This window comes from Dipodomys spectabilis, unplaced genomic scaffold (assembly GCF_019054845.1).
Source record: "Dipodomys spectabilis isolate Male_0828 unplaced genomic scaffold, ASM1905484v1 ptg000197l, whole genome shotgun sequence".
NCBI lineage: Eukaryota > Metazoa > Chordata > Mammalia > Rodentia > Heteromyidae > Dipodomys > Dipodomys spectabilis.
The window spans coordinates 11,212,527-11,231,101 of record NW_024870874.1 but is presented as its reverse complement, the minus strand read 5'-3'; the positions used below and the strand labels follow the sequence as shown (position 1 = coordinate 11,231,101).

The 18,575-nt window shown below is 36.0% G+C and overlaps 1 protein-coding gene across 3 annotated transcripts in view; it reads left to right on the top strand.

Annotated features, from left to right (window-relative positions):
- The window catches only part of Cadps2 (calcium dependent secretion activator 2), a 454,722-nt gene that overhangs the window by 221,988 nt on the left and 214,159 nt on the right, over positions 1–18,575 (top strand). For all 3 annotated transcript variants that reach the window (XM_042695976.1, XM_042695975.1, XM_042695977.1), the window contains exon 7: positions 4,390–4,501. In XM_042695976.1, the coding sequence (XP_042551910.1) occupies positions 4,390–4,501 (112 nt within the window). The remainder of the gene's footprint in view (positions 1–4,389; positions 4,502–18,575) is intronic.

Genomic DNA, 18,575 nt, shown 5'->3' with positions numbered 1-18,575 from the left:
TTCAAAGCTTAAAGTTCTACCCACTAAATCAAATCCCTCCCTCCACCCCGCGCCCCATTTTGGGTCTGTCTTTCCTTTCATTTTTATTCCTGTTTTGCTCTGCTCTATCTTATAGTCCATGTTAATTCAGTGAAATCACACACACAAAAATATTTGCTAACCTCTTTCTAGAATTCCATCCTAATTGAATCTCTACTCCCTCTGGCATATGACTTTATTTTAAAAGGATAGACTACAGAGATGCTAATTTTGCCAGTCATTGAAATGGTCTCTGCTTTACTGTGAATGTATTACAACATTCTAAATGCCATAGAGGACAGACACAATAACAATTATTTAGCCTTTTAATATACTTGCTTTCTTTAGTTTTATGAAGTTCCCAAACTTCCTGAATAAGGTATATAAAATAAAATAAAGGTAAAATGGTAAAAGTTGTTAAAAAAAATCAATACTATATTTTTCTTCACAAAACAGAAGAAAATGGGCATTCATTATTTGTTTTATTTCCTTTTTTAAAATTTAATTTTATTGTAAAAGTGATGTACAGAGGGGTTACAGTTACATATGTAAGGTAATGAGAGCCTTTCTTGTCAAATATTGTTACCCTCTGCCCCATATTTCTCCCATTCCCCCCCCCCCCGCCCCGTATTACCCTCTCCCAAGTTGTAAAGTTCATTTCCAACATAGTGTCCTGTGAGTATCACTGCTGCATCAGTTAACTCATTGTCTTTTGTCTCAACCATTTTGTTATTCCTTTTCCCTTCCCCAAATCAGATAAATGTATATACAAGACACAGAGTACCAAAATCAATAACAATGGCAACGGGATAAACCAAAGGGAGGGGGAAATGAAAGAAAAAAAAGTAACTTTACACAGTACATTAAAAGCAATGAAGAAATCCTCTTGTTTCCATATTTTAGAGTTCATTTCAATTAACATCAATTTATATGGTCATATGTACATAGTTATTGAGCTATTGTGATCCTCTGCTAGGACTATCCTAGACATACACTAATTATTACAAATGGGGGAACCATGGAGCCTATGTTTCTTTGGGCCTGGCTTACTTCACTTAATATGATTTTTTTTTTTGGGGGGGGGTCCGGTCGTGGGGCCTGAACTCTGGGCCTGGACGCTGTCCCTCAGCTCTTCAGCTCAAGGCTAGCGCTCCACCACTTGAGCCACAGCACCACTTCCGGCTTTTTTCCTTTTTCTTATGTGGTGCTGAGGAATCGAACCCAGGGCCTCAGGCATGCAAGGCAAGCGCTTCTACCACTGAGCCAACTTCCCAGCCCTATGATTTTTTTCTAAGTCTTTCCATTTCCTTATGAATTTGGCAAGTGGTGTCATTCTTTCTGATGGAAGCATAGAATTCAATAGAATTCCATAGATTTCTTCATCCATTTAGCTGGATTGGTTCCATATCTTAGCTGTGGTAAATAATGCTACAGTGTACATAGTTGTACTGGTGGCTTTAGTGTGGCCTTGTTTGTGTTTGTTTGGGTACATGCCTGAGAATGGGATTGCTGGATCATAGGGTTGAATCTTTATTTTGTTAAACCTTTACTCTTCTCATGTGATATTTTGCTCAATGGCATTTTTTCATGCTGCGCTGTGATCTCTCAGTTATAAGAAATATTGGTAAGATTTTTTTTAATACCAAGTGTGTGCCAATTAAGTTTGTCAACAAGCTAGAATGAATTGGTGTGTGGAAAAGACAAGATGCTATAAATTAAAATATAAGTCAAGAAAATATGTTATTTTGTTCTGATAATTTGAAAACCCAGATGTCAAAAGACTTAGTCTGTTTCTAAGAGAATGTATTAGGAATTAACTTCCATTCACTCATAGTTTTATGGTCTATATTTTTTTTCCTTCTGACAGGAGTTATAAAAAGTCACATAAAGCAATAGATCTGAGAAAATTGTCCCCACTTTTTGTTGTTGGTTTTTGGGTTATTTTATGTGAAAATACTGTACAGAGGGGTTACAATTACATGGGCAAGGTAATGAGTACATTTCTTATCAAGCATTGTAGCCTCCTCCTTTGTTTCCCCTTCCCATCCCTTCCCATCCTCCACCCGCCCCCCCACCAATGCTCTTCCCCCCACCAAAGTTGTAAAGTTCATTTTTCGACATAACAACTTGTATATCTCATTGTTGCAATGGGTCTACCTGTATCCCTATTTAAACGATTGGTTTTTCCCCTTCCCCTCCACAAATTATACCGACATCAAATACAGTGAAAGCAGGGGTTATACTGTGGGGGAGGGACATACAAAGCAACAAAGAAATCATCTTATTAATGTGTTAGAAACAATCCCATGAAAGAAAAAAAAACATTTGAATGCATATCTAAGGGTTCATTTCCCTAACATCAACTTATCTGACCTTTTCTGCTTAAATCAGATATATACTAAATATTGCAAATAAGGGAAACCATGGGACATATGTTTCTTTGGGCCTGGCTTACTTCACTTAATGTAATTTTTTCCAAGCCTTTCCATTTCCTAACAAATGGGGCAATGTCATTCTTTCTGATGGAGGCATAGAATTCCATTGTGTATATATACCACATTTTCTTGATCCATTCATCTACTGAGGGGCATCTGGGTTGGTTCCAGATCTTAGCTATGGTAAATAATGCTGCAATAAACATAGTCATGCTGGTAGCTTTAGTGTGATCTTGTTTGTGAAAATTTGGGTAAATGCCCAAAAGTGGGATTGCTGGGTCATGGGGGAACTCCATGTGGAGTCTTTAGAGGAACCTCTATACTGCTTTCCAAAGTGGTTGAACAATTTTACACTCTCACCAACAATGCAGTAGGGTTCCCTTCTATCCACATCCCCTCCAGAATCTGTTATTATTAGAGTTCTTGATTATAGCCATTCTAACTGGGGTGAGGTTGTATCTCAATGTTGTTTTGATTTGCATTTCTTTTATGGCTATGGAGGTTGAGCATTTCTTCATGTGTCTATTGGCCATCCTTCTTTCCTCTTCAGAGAAGTTTCTCTTTAAGTCTTTAGCCCACTTATTTATTGGCAATTGTTTCTTTGAAGATTTGTTGTTGGCTGTTGTATGGCTAGTGAGGATCTTCTCCCAATCCGTGGGCTTTCTATTGATCTTGCTAGCTAGGTCCTTTGGCATGCAGAAGCTCTGCAATTTCATGCAATCCTGTTTGTCCAACCTTTCTTTGATTTGTTGTGTTTCTGGGTCTCTATTAAGAAAATTTCAGCCTGTGCCAAGGAGACCTAGGGTTTCTCCTATTCCATCCTGTAATGTTTTCAGAGTGTCTGCTTTGACTTCGAGGTCTTTGATCCATTTGGAGTTGATTCTGGTGCAGGGTTATATATAAGGATCTAGCTTTAGTTTTCTACAAGTAGTTAACCAATTTTGCCAGCACCATTTACTGAAGAGGCTGTCTTTCTTCCATTCTATTTTTTTAGCTCCCTTATCGAAGATTAGATGGCTATAGGTCTGTAGTTCATTTCTGGGTTTTCAATTCTATTCCATTGGTCCTGAAGTTTGTTCTTGTGCCAGTACCAAGCTGTTTTGATTACTATGGCTTTGTAGTAGAGTTTGAAATTTGGTATTGATATTCCTCCAGCACTGTTCTTTCTGTTGAGGATCGTTCTTGCTATTCAGGGTCTTTATAGTTCCATATGAATTTTTGGATTGCCTCTTCTTTTTCCTTCACTTTTTGTTATTGTTGGTGGTCGTTGGCCTTAAACTCAGGGACTCTGTTTCTGTGCTCTTTTGCTCAAGGCTAGTGCTCTGCCACTTTGAGCCATAGTGCCATTTCTAGTTTTTGAGTGGTTAATTGGAATGAAGAGTCTCACAGACTTTTCTTCCTGGGCTGGCTTTGAACCCTGGTCTTCAGTTCTCAGCCTCCTGAATAGCTAGGATTACAGGCATGAGCCACTGACACCCAGCTGTCCCCTCTTTTTAAAAAGTAATGATATTTAGTAAAGTATTTTCCAAATGAGGTAAAATAAAGCCTTCAGTGTTTAAGAATAGCACCTTTAATGTAAACACTCCCTTGGTAATGATTTTCCCAAAAATCATTAAAAATGATGCTAGGATTTATGTTTTAATTATTAAAATAATTATCTGCTTTCATGATTCTTTACTTTAACCTAAGTTCTTACAGCACATTTTGGACTCTAACTTGCCAATTTTTTGAGCATCGCTTATTGTTATTATCCTTGTTGATGCCATCTGTCAGAAACAAAAGCAACAATGAGAATCTCAGTGAGCCGCCAAAGATTCTCTATTGCTTAATGTGCTTTTTGTAGAGACACATCTATTCTGGGGGAGAATTAATGCTGACACATCTATTCTGAGGAGAATTAATGCTGCATGTTAAAATCTTTGTTACTTCTTTGCAGATGGGGAACCCAAGGAGATTTCACCACCACCCATCCTCGGCCTGTGGTGAAAGTGAAGCTCTTCACAGAAAGCACCGGTGTTCTGGCTCTAGAGGATAAAGAGCTGGGCAGGGTGAGTTGTGTGCAGCTCTGTTTCCAGAGTAGCACAGTGCTAATTTGATACAAAGATACAGTGGATGAGGAAGCAGTAGATGAGCTTGCTGTTTATAAATTACATATAAATTCACTGTAATTTCCCATAAATCTACTCAAGACTCTAAATTACTAAGCATAATTGTGTACAAATTAGACAGTATTAAGATAGGTTTTGCAATTAGGGATACCCATGAACTTATAGTCAAAATTCCATCATTTATTTCATGCATGTGCTTTTCTGACCAAGAATGTGAATGGACATAAATTGACACATGACTGGGAAGGGAGGTGAAGGGTAAACAAAGGAGGAGGCTGCAGTGCTTGGTAAGAAATGTATGCATTATCCTGCCCATGTAATTGTAACCCCTCTGTACAGTATGTTCTCAAATAAAATAAAATAAAATTTAAAAAAATAAATAAATAAATTGACACATGAATTGAAACTTCTCGTACAACTACTTAATGATAATTTTAAAACATTTTTTTTAAATGCGAGTGGCATGAATCAACTTACCCTTCCTGATGAAAAGTTATTCTCATTTAACCTCTTTCCACTCCTTGGTTAAAAGGATCATCTTTACATAACTAATTTGTCTTCCTCTTCCTCTTCATCTTCTCTTCCTCGTCCTCCTTTTTCTATTAACTTTTTAAAAATTTTTTTTTATTGTGAAAATAAAATACAGGGGGGTTACAATTACATGGGCAAGGTAATGAGTACATTTCTTATCAAGCATTGTTGCCTCCTCCTTTGTTTCCCCTTCACATCACTTCCCATCTTCCCCCCCCCCCCCCCCGCCCATCCTGCCCCCCCCACATTCCCACACCCACTCGGCCAAAGTTGTAAAGTTCGTTTTTCAGCGTAACGACTTGTACATCTCATTGTTGCAATGGGTCCACCTATACCCCTATTTAAACAGTTGGTTTTTGCCCCTCCCCTGCACAAATTATACCAGCGTCAAATACAATGAAAGCAGGGGTTATACTGTGGGGGAGGGACATTCAAAGCAACAAAGAAATCATCTTATAAATATGTTAGAAACAATCGCAAGAAAGAAAAACATTTTAATACTTATCTTGGGGTTCATTTCACCTAACATCAACTTATCTGACCTTTTCTGCTTGTCTCAGACATATACTAGTTATTGCAAATAAGGGAAACCATGGGACCTATGTTTCTCTGGGCCTGGCTTACTTCATCTAATAGAATTTTTTCCAAGTCTTTCCTAACAAATGAGGCAATGTCATTCTTTCTGATGGAGGCATAGGAGTCCATTGTGTATATATACCACATTTTCTTGATCCATTCATCTACTGAGGGGCATCTGCATTGGTTCCATATCTTAGCTATGGTAAAGAATGCTGCAATAAACATAGTTGTGCTGGTAGCTTTAGAATGGTCTTGTTTGTGATCATTTGGGTAAATGCCCAAAAGTGGGATTGCTGGGTCATAGGGGAGTTCTATGTGGAGTCTTTTGAGGAACCTCCCTACTACTTTCCAAAGTGGTTGAACAAGTTTACACTCCCACCAACAATGCAGTAGGGTTCCCTTCTGTCCACATCCCCTCCAGCATCTGTTGTTATTAGCGTTCTTGATTTTTGCTGTTCTAACTGGGGTGAGGTGGTATCTCAATGTTGTTTTGATTTGCATTTCTTTTATGGCTAGGGATGTTGAGCATTTCTTCATGTGTCTATTGGCCATCCTTCTTTCCTCTTCAGAGAAGTTTCTCTTTAAGTCTTTAGTCCACTTATTTATTGGGCAGTTGTTTCTTTGAGGATTTGTTGTTGGGGGATTTAATTTTTTGAGTTCTAGGTATATTTTAGATATGAGACCCTCAAAACAGCTTGGTACTGGCCCAAGAACAGACTTCTGGACCAATGGAATGGAATTGAAAATCCAGAAATGAACCTACAGACCTATAGCCATCTAATCTTCAATAAGGGATCTAAAAACCTCTTCAGTAAATGGTGCTGGCAAAGCTGGTTTATCACTTGTAGAAAACTAAATCTAGATCCTTATATATAACCCTGCACCAGAATCAACTCCAAGTGTATCAAAGACCTCGGTGTCAAAGCAGACACTCTGAAAACATTACAGGATGGAATAGGAGAAACCCTAGGTCTCCTTGGCACAGGCTGAAATTTTCTTCATAGAGACCCAGAAACACAACAAATCAAAGAAAGGTTAGACCAACAGGATTGCATGACATTGCAGAGTTCTGCATGGCAAAGGACCTAACTAGCAAGATCAATAGAAAGCCCATGGGTTGGGAGAAGATCTTCACTACCCTTTTTCTATTATCTTTAAGTAATTGTACAATGGAGTTGCCATTTACCAAAGCAATTTATGAATACTAGGCATCTTGATCAATGTCACCCCTTTAAATATTCTCACCCATTCCTCCCATCCTATCCCTTTTCTTACTTTTCTTAATTTTTTAGAATATGCATTGAAGTCTTGCATAAATTCTCTGTCTCTCTGTCTCTCTGTCTCTCTCTCTGTCTCTCTCTCTGTCTCTCTCTCTTTTGCCAGTCCTCAGGCTTGAACTCAAAACATGGCAGCTGTCCCTGAGCCTCTTTTTGCTCAAGACTAACATGTGAGAAAGCAACTTCTGGCTTTTTCTGAATAGTTTATTAGGGATAAGAATCTCACAGACTTTCCTGCCTACTCTGACTTCAAACTGAAATCCTCATATCTCAGCCTCCTGCGTAGCTGGGATTACACCAGTGCCTGGCTTTCTCGTCCACTTTTTATGCCCATTGTGGTTATCCTAATTGCAGAGTCTCTCTGTCTCTCTGTCTCTCTCTTTGTCTCTCTCTGTCTCTGTCTCTCTCTCTCTTCTCTCACATCATCATTGTTTTTCATGAGAATGTCTTGCTCACACATTTTTAAACACTCATTTTTTACCCCTTACTCTCATTTCTTCATTCATAATATGTTTAGATTAGCAATTTCAGTACCACTCTGTAGGGGAAGTTCATGGACTCTCTTATTTATGAAGTAGTCCTGTTCCAAGGAGTGGGCTGTAAATCTGTCTTCTGCAGTGTGACTCTGTCTTAGCCAGATGTGAAGAATATATTCTTAGCTACTTTCCAGAGAGTGAATTCTCAGAAATCTTACTTGTAATTTTCTGGTGATGGACAATAACTTTCGCAATGTCAGATGTTGAAGGATCCTAAGAAGCACTTTGTATTGGAAAAAAATAATCTTCAAACTCAGTATTTCTATTCATTTTAGTTACTTGCTCTCTACCTCTGTTATACTGCTGGAATGTTTCCACTTCCATAGAGATTGTGATTATGCATCCAAATTTCCAATTTCCTTTTCTGTTCCCTTGGCATGTGTTTAGTATAGATATGCTACACTGCTGATTCATGCATGTGCTTATATAATCATACATGAATTCACTCAATAAATATGTGTAGCATAATCAGTGGAAGAACTTCAGAGATTACATACATTTTTCATGAATTTGTGAATTAGAAATGTTTATTTAAAATAGTAACAGGAATTATCTTATTTTTCTCGCGTGTATAAATTGGGCTTGAACTCAGCCTAGGTAGTGTTCCTTAGCTTTTTCACTCAGGGCTGGCAATCTACCATTTGATCCACAACTTCACTTCTAGCTTTTTGTTGGTTTATTGGAAATAGTCTTATAAACTTTCCTGCCTGGGCCGGCTTCAAACTACTATTCTCAGATCTCAGCTTTCTGAGTATCAAGGATTATAGATGTGAGGCACTAGTTCCTGTCCTTTACCTTACTTTCTAACTGCAACTATTTTTCCTTATTTAATAGTAGCCATTTTAAATATGATTTTAGAAGTGATTCTTCAGATATTTTAACATTTATTTCTTAACTGGCCAAATATCATTAAATAATTTTAAGTTGATAACATGAGGATATATTTTCTATACAATGGCATATTGAAGAATAGTAGCTCCCTTGCTCCCTTCATTCAAATCAACATGCATTTATATCTGTATTATTTTGCGCAAGATCCTATTTTTTTCCTGTACTGGGGTTTGAACTTAGAACCTCATGTTAGGGCTCCGTCAGTTTTTTCCGAGTTTTTTTTTTTTTTTTGGTCAACCATGGGGCTTGAACTCAGGGCCTAAGCCCTGCCCCTGAGCCCTTTTTGCTCAAGGCTAGTGATCTACCACTTTGAGGCACAGCACCACTTCCTCAGCTTTGTCCTGATTATTTTTGAAATCGTTTCTCAGACTTTTCTGCCTAGGCTGGCTTTGAATCATAATCCTCCATATTATAGCCTCCTGAGTAGCTAATATTACAGACATGAGCCTGAAGTATCATACCTGGACACTCTTTTGTTTTGGTGGGCTGTCTAGTTAAAAACTGCTTTACCTCCCAACCTAGACAATCAAAAATGTCCCTGGACATTGCCAGATGTCTCTTGGGCTGATATGCAAAATCATTGCTATTTGAGAACCACCAATAACCTCAGTAAGTTCCAAAATGATCATTTTTGTGTCAGTGGGACTTTCAAAGTCTTGTTCATTTCTTGGAGCTTCACATTGTGGCCTCTAATCTGCATACTCAATCTTGCCAATGGTCTTATTAATAGATGTCTCCAACTAAATATTTCCAAATGACAACTTATGAGTTATGCTCTTATAAAGTCTTCCATGGAGGCTTTTTTCCTACCCAGTAATCCAGTCAACCCTCTCATTTTTTCGCTGACCCTAACAGCCAGTCTAAGTGCATGTTCTGTCTATTTTTCCATAAGATTTCCTGAATCCATTCACCTCTAAGCATCTCCACTACCCAAATTTAAGACAACTGCTTTTCTCATATATATGATGAAAACAATGTGTTTTTGCTTTAATCACAAAGATTTTATGAATAAAATGTGTAAGATAATCCTTAGCAATTAACTGAAGGTTTTTATTTGATTAGTTTTACATAGACTAGGGAGGGTCACTCCATTGACATGTTTGGTGGCTGTACGATCTTGGGCTATTCATCTCTGGATCTCAGAGCCCTAGTCTCTAAATTGAACATAGTGAAATACAAATTCTCTGTTATCTTTTCTAGTTCTACTGCTCTGTCATTGATTGGTTCATTGGCTGCTGTTCTTGCTTGCTCCTCAAGTATAAAACCATGTCATCCTCTTTGAGAATGATGATAATGTTCCATTTTAGATGTGGAAAGAATCAGGATGGTTAAGACCAGTCAGAAAGAGTGAACATTTAGACTTGGTTTAGGATCTTAAGTCAATTCCCCGCAAAATCCTTACATGGACACACCTGGTAGTTTGAGGACATTGGAAAGTGCTTTACCAATCATCTTGTGGAGCAGTTAAAGTTTCCAAATTTAGAGCAGAAATGAAGTATTATTTAAGCTGAAGTCAGTTTGTACATAACACCAAGTTTATATTATTTTTATCATTTCATACAATGATTTGAATCCTATTGACACTCCCACTGGCTCTTAATGTATTTCTACTTGTCAATGAATTATTATATAATGTATCTTTGGATAATTATGTAATTCATTTAATGCTAATCTTCATTATATTTTGCAAGTTTTACTAGCATGATTTCTTTTTACTTTAGGAAATATGGCTATAAAAATACTCTTTTGACAGCAAAAGCACTCCCTGGAGGATTTTTCTGACTTAACTTCAGGGTTCCAGACTTTCCTTTACTTTAGGGAATGTTCAAGAAGGAGTACTTTATGCTCTGTGCAGGGTATACTGAAATGCAAACTCGGTTGAAAACCTCTAGTATAAATGCCATCATGGATACTAAGATGTAGGGACTGGGAGAAGTACAACCAAAAGCAAATGGACCCTGGCATACAGAGAGCTGAAATGTTTCAGACTGAAAGAGGCTCTAACTGATTAGAGGGTATGTTCTTCCGCAAGTACTGGACATGCATCTAGATGGCAGATGCAAGTACCTATTTATGGACATGAAGGTGGCATATGGAGATTTTTCATCTGAATTGATAGCCAACTTTCCACCAGGTGTAAGGGAATACCTGGAGGGAAAATAGGTATTTTTTCCAAGGACACAATTACCATTATGCCCTAGCAAAATCACCAAATAATTTTGTCCCGAAAAACAAGGTTTACCTCACATACCATTTAAAATCCCATCTTTTTCTTGGCAGTTTAGTTTCCATTTTGTCTTTCAGAATGAATGATCAAATACAATTGTGTGGTCAACTATTTAACTTTCTGAAGGGTGTTCTTGCATAAGAACACCATTCTTGCAAAAGAAATTTGAGGGAGGTTTAACAAAGTATTTAGCTTTGGAAGTATTGTTTTATATATACATTTGTTTTCTCATTTGGGACAAGGTCTTTTAATGTAACCAAAGATGGCCTCAAACTCCCAATCTTTCTGCCTCAGTCTCCTGAATGCTGGGATTATAGGTGTATACTACCATGCTCAGCACTGAAGACCTATCGGAAAGCCAGTGGAGAGGGAACCTCTTGTCTGTTCCTAGCTTTGTTGTCACCTCAAAAAGATGCTACAAACAGGAGGATGCTATTCTTCTACCTCAGTGGAAATGGGGAAGCATACAAACCAGAAAAGCTATTTCCCTTTTTAATTCAATAGTCAGAATACCTCTTTATTTCAATTTGGTTTAATAATATTGACTACAGCAAAAGGTTAAAGTTTACTCATTCCTTAGGTACACATTTTAAAAGTAATAATACTATAGAAATTAAAAATTTTCACTTTATGTATTAACTCAACTTTTTCCTAAGAATCTGTTTCTACTACATAGTATTTATTAACATTGAACTACTCATACCTAATTTGTCAGAATGACAGTTACTTTGTTTCCTTAAATGTAAATACTATACGGAAACAGCAGGTGGTAGTTCATTTCTTACACATTTTAAGTATTAAGATTAATTAGCCTCACTGAAGTGATTATCCTTTGAAAGAGAACTGTTACCTTTCAGGAAGTTTGTTACATCTTACTGTGTAAAACTTAGCTTGTATGTTTATCTTTTTTTAAATCAAGTCCTATCTTTAGTTTTCTTTCTTGAGCATCAAAGGAGCCCTCTCTGAGAAGTAATCAGAATGTGCATTCTTTTGTTTTTGAAATTTAGTAAGAGACAAATTTTGTTGTGGTTTGTCCAAAGATCTGACTTCCTGGAAAAACACGTTTTAGGAACTCCAGTCAATCTAACTTTTCTCATTTTTCTTCTTTTCCAGGACACTTTTTTTTTTTTTTTTTTTTTTTTGTCAGTCTAGGGCTTGAACTCTGGGCCTGAGCACTGTCTCTCAGCTCTTCAGCTCAAGGCTAGTGCTCTACCACTTGAGCTACAGCGTCACTTCCGTTTTTTTTTTTTTTTTTTTTTTTTCTGGTGGTTTATTGGAGAGAAGAGTTTTACGGACTTTCCTACCTGGGCTGGCTTTGAATCACGATCCTCAGATCTCAGCCTCCTGAGTAGCTAGGATTTCACGCATGAGCCACCAGTGCCCGGCAGGACACATTTTTTTTTTTTATTTGTAGACTTCTGAATTTATGTAGAACTACATAGAATTTTATGACTCTCTATAAGTTTCTCGGTTATTTTAATGTTAGGAACGTCATTAATTTTGCAAGTCAAAGATAGCATGTTTAGCTAAATAACTAGTATATATAAGTGGGCCATAATAAGTTTAAACTATCTCCCTAATATTGTAGCTTATTACTAATCATTGTAGAATTTCAACATATCAAGAAATAGGTCAGGAATAAGCATTAAACATTGTATTGAGTAGTGTTTTACAAATAAGGATATAGCTAAAATGATGAAAATCACTTTAGGTCATGTATTAGCTGCAACAAAATTTGTATTTGAGTATTTCAAAAGAATTGCCAGCATTAGAAAAGCTGGCAGTGAACTCATAATCACAAGTATGTTCTCCCAGTTGAAATCAAAATTTAATGTCCAATTTTATTAACATAGCACTAGGTGATTGCTGCTTGAGCTAGCAAACTTACAACATTTGCTATGAAATGGAATGGGAATTCTGTTCCATTTCATGTATTTCTAAGTCAACTCACTGTACACAGGAGACCTTCATGTTTGTTGTTCTATAGAGTTACAGCTTTTCTGAAACTGAAAAATCACAGAAAAGATCTCTTTCCTGCTTAAATCCTCTCACATACGAATTAATTATTGAAGAAAATAATAATTAAATGTCAGTTGCCACACTATTGACAAGAAGCAGGATATAGACAGGGGAAAGACTAGAGAAAATCCATCTCTAGTGCAAATTCTGAATAATTTGTTTTGTTTTGTTTTTCTAATGGTGGTTGGATCTGGCTTGTAAAAGTGCGTGCTTTGAGGAATGACAGGAGATGACTCATTCTGACTTTGCAGAACAGTATACCTACATCAGTTCCTTGCTCCTCTGTAAAATTACCTGGAAATTTATGGCTGAGCAAGCCATAAAGGGGTATCTTGCATGGGGGTCCCCTGTAGGTGACTATGGTAAGAAAAGCTGATATTTCTAAGTGTCATCAAAGAGGGACTTGTCCCTCAATCTGAGGTAGGACACATGTTACACAGATAAGCTATAGCAGGAACACCTTGGCAGTTCGTTGTGGCTTTAAATTGTACTCCCTGAAACTTACACGAACAATGTGGTGCATCTTTTGGGGGGCCATATACCTTTTTATGTTGAAGAATCTGTTCAAATACAATCCCCCCTCAGTTTTTGATTATCTTGTTTTCTTACTTTTGAGTTTGGAAAGATCTTAATATGTAATTTACAACTCCTTTATCAGATCATAGGGGCTAAATATTTTCCTCTCCTTTTGACTTTCTTTTCATTCTCTTAACAGTATGTTTTAAAATACAGAAATCTGTAATTGTGATGAAGTCCAACTTAAAGATTTCTTTTTCTTTCATGGTTCATAATCTTGATGTTGTGTCTAAGAAATCGTTGTACAACTCAGAATGCTTTGTTTTCTTCTGAGCGTTTTATTGGTTTAGATCTTTACACTTAAGATTTGGTTCCATTTTTAATTAACTTTTATATATTGATTAAAATTGATATTTTGTGTGTTCTATTGTTCTATCACAGTAAGTGGAAAAGGATTTTCCAATTGAATTTACTTAGCACCTTTGTTGAAAAATCAAATGTCTTTTGGGTCTGTTTCTACACTGGCTATTCTGTCTCATTGATCTGTTTTCCTGCCTTGATGCTAGTACCATTCTGCCGTGATTAAATTAGTTTGATAGTGTTGAAATCAGGTAGTCACAAATCTTCCAACTTGGAGTTTTTTCCCTTTCTTTTTGAAGGCTCTTGTTATCCATAGGTGCTTCATTTTGCCTTCTGGATTTTAGAACTGGAGAGCAAATTTAGGTTTAACAAGGGAGGAAGGAAGGTTTTCACTGTGATTGCACTGAATCCATAGATCAATTAAGGAAGAACAGACATCCTAACAAATTAAGCTTTCTGATTTTCCTCCATTTGTGTAGATCTTATTTTAAAATAATAGCAGTTTCTTAGTTTCTGGTTTACAAGACTTACATATCTTTTAGCAGATTTATTACTAATTATTTCATGTCTTCTTATATCAATTGGATGGAAGAAAATCTAAGGGTATTTTACCTTTTTTTTAACCTCATTGTTGCTTTGAACAAAATCCTAATTGTTTTAGAAAAGAAAAAAGGAGATACAGGAAGGAGAGGCAGGAAAGTCTTACATATGTACACTAGACCAAAGCTAATCCTTTTGCAACTATTAGAACCACAAAACAAATAACATAGCCAAACTGTGACTTTTGTTTCATAGGTAATTTTAGAGCAAAACAGCTAAGAGTTGGATAGTAAGTGACTTGAGGCTATTTCTCATTTACATATTGATGTTCCTGAGTTAGTTGCAAAATGTACTTCCTAAGCTAGTGAAACTCAAGATGTTTGCTCAGCTGGATTTTTAAGAAAATCCATTTCATTGTTGATTTTAATTTTTAATATTTATATTGAGATTATCTATTATCTATAATTAAGCAAAAAGACCAACCAGTTCTTGCCTGGGGCTTTTTCTGTTTTGTTTATTAGTGAAATTTGAAGTTCAAAATGATACTGTAGCTCATCTGTTCCAATATATTCTTCATATTGAAGATAAAGAAATTATGGTGCAGGAGACAGAACAAATTCTTCATTCATAAGGGCATCTAGTGCATCATCGTCCCTGTGACAGTATGCCCTATAATATACTCTCAACCTAACCGGCACTGTCTTTCTAGCAGTTTTGGACTCACAGTACATATATAATTAATGTTGGAAGGATGGATGGAAAAAAATTGACACATTTCATCTAACTTAGTTTCATTTATCCTAGACAATAGAGTAGTAGAAATTTGAATGAATCCCTTTTGGTTGAGTGTCTGAGATCCCCCAATCAACTAATAAACTGGGATTGTCATAGAATAATAAATAGTTTGGGTCCAACAGTGACATTTTAGTTTGTATTGTCTGTATCACATTTGTAATAGGAAGTCATAGTCTCCTTAAGTCCATTCTATGAAGCCTAAATGAATATATCAACTTCACAGAAATAGAGAATAGAATGGTGGTTTCCAGGAGCGTAGGTTTGGATTGAATGTGGAGTTACTGGTCAAAGGATACAAAGTTTTAATTAGGCAAGATAAGTCATTTCTAGAGATCAGTTGTACATTGCTATTATCGTTAATACTAATATATTATATTCTTGAAATTTGCCAAAGGCAGCAGATTTTAAATCTTCTCAACAGGTACTTAGAGCAATAACTATTGGGTGAATATCAGTCATACTGTATAATATAAACATACAAATTTTATACCTCAGTAAAGCCACGGGCATAAAAAGAATATCCATCTCAATTGCTTTAGCAGTGGTTTAGAAAGTTAAGTACTCATTCCTTGCTAGTTTGTATTGCATAAATCACAGGAGTCAATAATAAAGCTCTTAAATCAATGCTACTTGATTCACATTAGCTGGTTGTTGGACATGAGGGCCTGAAATTTCTGGGACCTGTTTGCTTGTGACTTTGATTCTGGTGTTGGCTCTTCCATTGTACTCAGGAGCCCACAAGCAACTAAGGGACTTCATCCTGCCCTCCCTGGGCTTTGTTCCCTTCATTCTCCTTTCTTAGCATCTACCTGTCTCAATTCATTTTTTTTCTTTTTTGAGGGTAAGAAAATGTATAACCCAAATTCTGTACCTGCTATTCTTCTTTCTTCGCCATTGTTTAAGTGCCTGCTAACTCATTTGCATACATATAAGAGTATGCTTGGAAAGGTTTTCAATACTATTATCAATGTTACAAATTGTTTAAGCAATGATTTTTAGTTTCTGTAGATTTCACATTCAAACGAAGAATAAAAATTCTCCTACACTCTTCAAAGTGCTGGTTGATTTTTAATATAAATCTAATAGTTATCTATAGTTTGTAAATTATCTAGTCAAACCTGAAATCTTTTACTGTAATTGTATGTGCCATATGCCTCTATTTAAGCATACAGCTGAAGATATTCAAGGTTAGACATTATTTGTTCCTCTCTCTTCAGCGCTTCATGTTGTCAGAAATTGACTTGGCTGTAAGGATTCTTAGAGTACCTGATGAATGAAAAGTGAGGAACAAAGGTAAATTCATTCATGTAATTTTGGCATAATAAATAAGAGAATAATGTGTTAGATTGGGGAGGAGATGAAATTGAAAGTGTGTATTGTTACCTTGAAGTAATTTTTCTTAGCACTTCATTTAACTTCAGTGTCAAGTTATTTACATAACAAGATAATGCCTACCCTTTTAAGGGTGATGTGAGAATTAATTTAAATTTCATAAAGCACTCTGAGACACTCAGTTAAAAGGGTCTCCCTAAATGGCAGGCATTATTATAACCAGGGTAGTACAAAGAAAAATAATGAAGTGGCTCATGCAGTGTCCTCTAATAGAAACTGTATTAGAAAGTAAATGTAAAGGTTACTACAATTCATAATTTATGGCCAATGGCAATACATCAAGAATAATAATGATGCTTTCCTAGCTTAATGAGTCTTATGAAAGACTATATCATTCCACCCATGGAGAAGTATGAAATCAACACATTCAAGCAATAAAAGTGATGTAAAAGGGCCAATATCTTTAGTTGAGCCATGAAAAATAGAACAACTGGCATATTTGATCATTCTTATGAGCTCTTTAAAAGGTTTTGAAATAGAAGAGAGAATTCTTAATTATTTGTTAAATATTTTTATTGTAAGAAAGTCAAAAGTTTAAATTTATTAAACCAAAGTGAGAGAAAAGCTATATATTTTCACAAGATTCTACTCCCACAGTCCTTTAAGAATGTGACAGAAGTAAGCACATAAACCCACAAGAAAGTAGGAAAAGCTAATGCTAGAAATTTAAATGAAAGGACAACTTTAAATTACATACTTAGCAGCAGACACTTAAAAATTAAATTTCCTGTTAGATAAATCATAGCTTCTTCCCTCTATATATTAGCTTCTTGTTGCTATTGTAATAAATTACCAAAAAATTGTGTACTATGAAACAACACACGTGACTACTTTATAATTTTGAAGGTCAGAGTTCCAAAATGAACCTCTATGGGTTAAAATCAGGGTTTACACAGGTGTGTATCCTTTTCTAGATAGCCTACAAGAAACATTTTATTCTTCCTCGCTAGCTTCTGGATTCTGCCTGTATTTGATTAATGGCCTCCTTTCATTTCTATGGCTAGTGATGAGTAGCCAAATATTTTGTCATTGTTGTTGGCGTAGCCAATATTTTTTAATGTCACATCGTGCTTACACTAACTTTTCTACCTTCTTTTTCCATAAAAATATTTTAGACACTTTTTGAGAACATTGGACCCACTGGGTAATACAAGATAATGTCCCAATGGCGATTTTTAATTCCATGTGCTAGTGTAATTCCTTCTAGCACACAGACTCGAGATTAGGAACTAGGCACTGAAGGAGGCTAGAATTGTGTATGTCACATTCCAGAAATGCAAGAATGAGAGAGTTTCCTTGACTTTTAGAGACTGTCAAGTAAATAACAAAACTTCTAAAATTTACCAGTATCACTTTCTAATATCAAATTTTGGCAGTACTTCATTTGGGAAGCTTCTTACTTTCAATAAAGTTTCCATTTTAGGCTTGGATATTCATGTGTAGTGTTTCTTAGCATCTCTCTTTCCAACCATTCAGCCAAGAACCCCAATAAAAGGCATTTGGTGAGTTGTCTACAAGACGATGTGACATGAACTCTGGCTGAGAGTAGCTTAAAGATAATTTTTTATAACAGTATGACTCCAACTTGGTATATTTGATCAGTATCTCTGTTCTGTAACCTAGTCCTACTTTCTTCTTCCCCAGGCTTTGACAACCACTTTTCTACTATTTCCTTGAGGTCAACCTTTTTAGAGTGCATATATAAATCATATGGCTAGTCTTATTTCATGTAGCAAAATGCCGCTAGTTCCATTTATGTTGTTACAGTTGACAGAGCTTCCTCTTTTTTGAAGGCTGTGTAGAATTCTCCTTTGCACTTCACAAATATACAGTTATTATTTCTAAATTAAAATGGTAATTTTAAAGGAATAAAATTAGTTATGTGAAGAGATGGATATGTTAATAACTTCATTGTAGTGAGCAATTTCAATAAAATATTTTTTGATTGGCTTAAAGGTTCTGGCTTATCACCCTCTGTGTCTTAGAGAAATTACCCTATTGACTATAGACAGCATGCTACAAAATACGCATCCTACTTGATTCAAGTTAGAGATGTCAAAAGAGAGAGGAATCTTTTTACACACCTTATTGTTTTTTCTTGATTCTTAAGCTTCTGTGCAAATGACAAGGATCTTAATTTCTCTAATAACAAATTAATAACACAATTAATAGCATATGTTTTTGTTGTTTCATTTTTTTTCAAACAAATAAAACAGCCTTTTTAATGCAAAAACTAGAAGGAAGGGAGACATGGACTTTACTGTTAGGCCAAGTACACATTTGGTAAGGGGTTAGGAGTTTGATCAAATCAGTATTATAAATTCCAGGATCCTTTCCAGCCTGGAAAATAA